The sequence below is a fragment of the Nomascus leucogenys genome, chromosome 3 (assembly GCF_006542625.1).
Source record: "Nomascus leucogenys isolate Asia chromosome 3, Asia_NLE_v1, whole genome shotgun sequence".
Lineage (NCBI taxonomy): Eukaryota > Metazoa > Chordata > Mammalia > Primates > Hylobatidae > Nomascus > Nomascus leucogenys.
In genome coordinates, this window is record NC_044383.1 from 3,715,301 (window position 1) to 3,717,800 (window position 2,500).

General features: G+C 46.2%; 1 protein-coding gene across 7 annotated transcripts in view; it reads left to right on the forward strand.

Annotated features, from left to right (window-relative positions):
• Nucleotides 1-2,500, forward strand: part of EBF3 (EBF transcription factor 3) — a 128,178-nt gene that overhangs the window by 112,911 nt on the left and 12,767 nt on the right. For all 7 annotated transcript variants that reach the window (XM_030805355.1, XM_030805321.1, XM_030805329.1 and 4 more), the window contains one exon: nucleotides 2,049-2,137. In XM_030805355.1, the coding sequence (XP_030661215.1) occupies nucleotides 2,049-2,137 (89 nt within the window). The remainder of the gene's footprint in view (nucleotides 1-2,048; nucleotides 2,138-2,500) is intronic.

Below are 2,500 nucleotides of genomic sequence, written 5' to 3' on the forward strand. Positions count from 1 at the left end.
TTACGCGTCACATCCGAACTTCCAATGGCGTGCCGCGCTTATTCTTGGCATCGCTTTCAAGACATAAGTGCTCTTTGGGCTGAACTGAGAGGTGAAAGGGGCCCACGTACTTACACTGCTTTCAGATATTTTTGGGCATCGAAGAAGAATATCAATTCAGCCGAAACATTGGAAAGCGTCTCTCCCAGAATGAGAGTGTATGGTTATTACAAGTCATAAAGCTTCTGAAAGCTTGCATTAAAGCGTCTATCACCTGTCAGGGGCATTTGCATGAAATCAATAATGGCCGCCCATCTATCTTTTCTGATCACCTTTCGTCAGGCCGATTCATTAAGTCAAACAGTCATGGTGATTAGCTGGGGGAGAGGAGAAACCTGACATGTTAGAAATGCAGTGGGCCACCTTTTTTGTTCCCTGATCAGGAAAGGTAATACTTTGTCTAATCCTTTTTGGACCAAGTCGTTTGGTGAGGCTGGGCGACTGCGCATGTGCCCCGCGGCCCGAACTATGCTTTTGCCTGACACTCTGGCCTGGGCCTAGGCAGAGACATGACAAATTGTCCCCCAAGTCAACGCTGACAGCTTCTGATGATTAATGGTCTGATTATGAAGTGGTTTTACACATACAGAATTTACATCACAGAGAGTTAGAAATTTTGCCATGTCACATACGCCGAGGCATTTTGAAGAGCTTTACTATTTGCAAAGAAAAAAGAGGGCAAAATCCCTGCAAAAGCCATGTCATGTAAAATCAATACATCGGATCAATGCTTTATTAACAAGAAAATGTCTTACTTCACATTCCTGTGCGGACCTTTGTCTCCGGGATGTATGATGGAATGTCAAATCATATTGTGGTCCTCAGCTTTCGGGCGCATTATTGAGTGTACGTGCGAGGCTTCCTGCGTTGCTTACAAGATGCGCCAGCACCCAAGCACTGGAGAACAGTGACCAATTATTTTGGAGAGCACTTGCAAAGGCGGCCCCCTAGCCGTCCTCTCCGGAAGCCGCAGTCTTTGTGTCCGCCCCCGCACCTTGCAGACCTGCTGAGTTGGGGGATGTTAATCATCAAATTACTAATGAGTGATGGCCCAAATTGCAGGCAGAGTAATGAATAGATGGTGGCAGGTCTTATTAGTCTCCGAAAAACCTCTGATTTATGTTGTGCCACGCACCGTGGAGTGACTCCACGGAAGACGCCATCTACATCAAGAAGTAATGTACTCTAATAAGTATTTTCATCTTAACTCGTGTCCCCGGGCCTCCGGGCTCAGTTTTTGTTGGAGTCAGGCAGAGCCATAATAAAGCCCGATGGCTCCTTATAAAGCTTGTTAAACACAGTGTGTGCAGTCGGACGGAGTCCCGGCCGTGATTCATGCACTGTACACAGCGCATGTGCCGCTGATTTATGGCCGCGCACAGTTCATAGTCAAAATTACAATTTGAGGGATAAAAAGATTAATTACTGTTTGTGGCCAGCAATTTCGTGAGGCTGGTGGATTGCAGCTGTAGAATGGTAGTGCTCTACATCAGTTTGTAGGCAGCCATTCACAGATTATTAAAGCTTTGCAAGAATAAGTGCTCCTCCTGCCTGGTTTGTGCTCAGGCAATATGCTAGACAAAAAAGGACCACAGGGATAAATCTGAGGCTAGCAATAGCTGGACATATGTCATAATTGCCAGTTTCCCATAAATCCCTGGCCAGTGTGGAAGGCACCGTGTGATGCCGACATCACATCATGATGGTGGTGATTGCTATATATGGCCCCAAGACCTGTAACTTTGTGACTGCACTACCATTTTTACAATATATTGAGTCACCCTTTGACTTTCTTCCAGTCTAATTATAGATCAGAAATAATCGTTGCTTTTATGTGCAAAAGAAAGGGGGAAAATCTATTCCTTAAGACACAGCTAGTATTCAGGGGTGCTTGCCTTAGAGAGCATCAGAGCAGGAGAACTACACGTTTATTTGTAAGTGTGCAATAAACGAGTAATGGATGACATAAAAGTAATTAACCTGATCTACATTTCTGTGTCCTGTTGCAGCTCTTAATGAACCAACCATAGATTACGGCTTTCAGAGGTTGCAGAAAGTGATCCCAAGACATCCGGGTGATCCTGAAAGGTTACCCAAGGTTAGTAAAAGAGCAAGTGGCACCCCGCTCATAGTGGGGCCACCACTGGGCTGGTTCTGGTTTGGGGGCAGCAGGTGCTCTGGGAAGGGGGGATTGCAGATTCCCCAAACTCTGTGCCCACCACAGGGCCGACAGGTGTGAGGAGCTGCCCAGGCCCGCACCTGAGCAGCTTCAGAGGTGGGTGAAGGGTGAGAGAAGGGGTAGACGGCTTGAGTTTTACATCTCATCTCCAAAGGACCGTCTTTTTAAGGGAAGCAAAGAACAGCTTTTCTGATAACAAATATTTTGGATTCTGCGAGGGGGACATAAACTTCCGCGTAATGAAATAGTTCAATTAAACATTTTCCACTCCAGTGGCCTGCG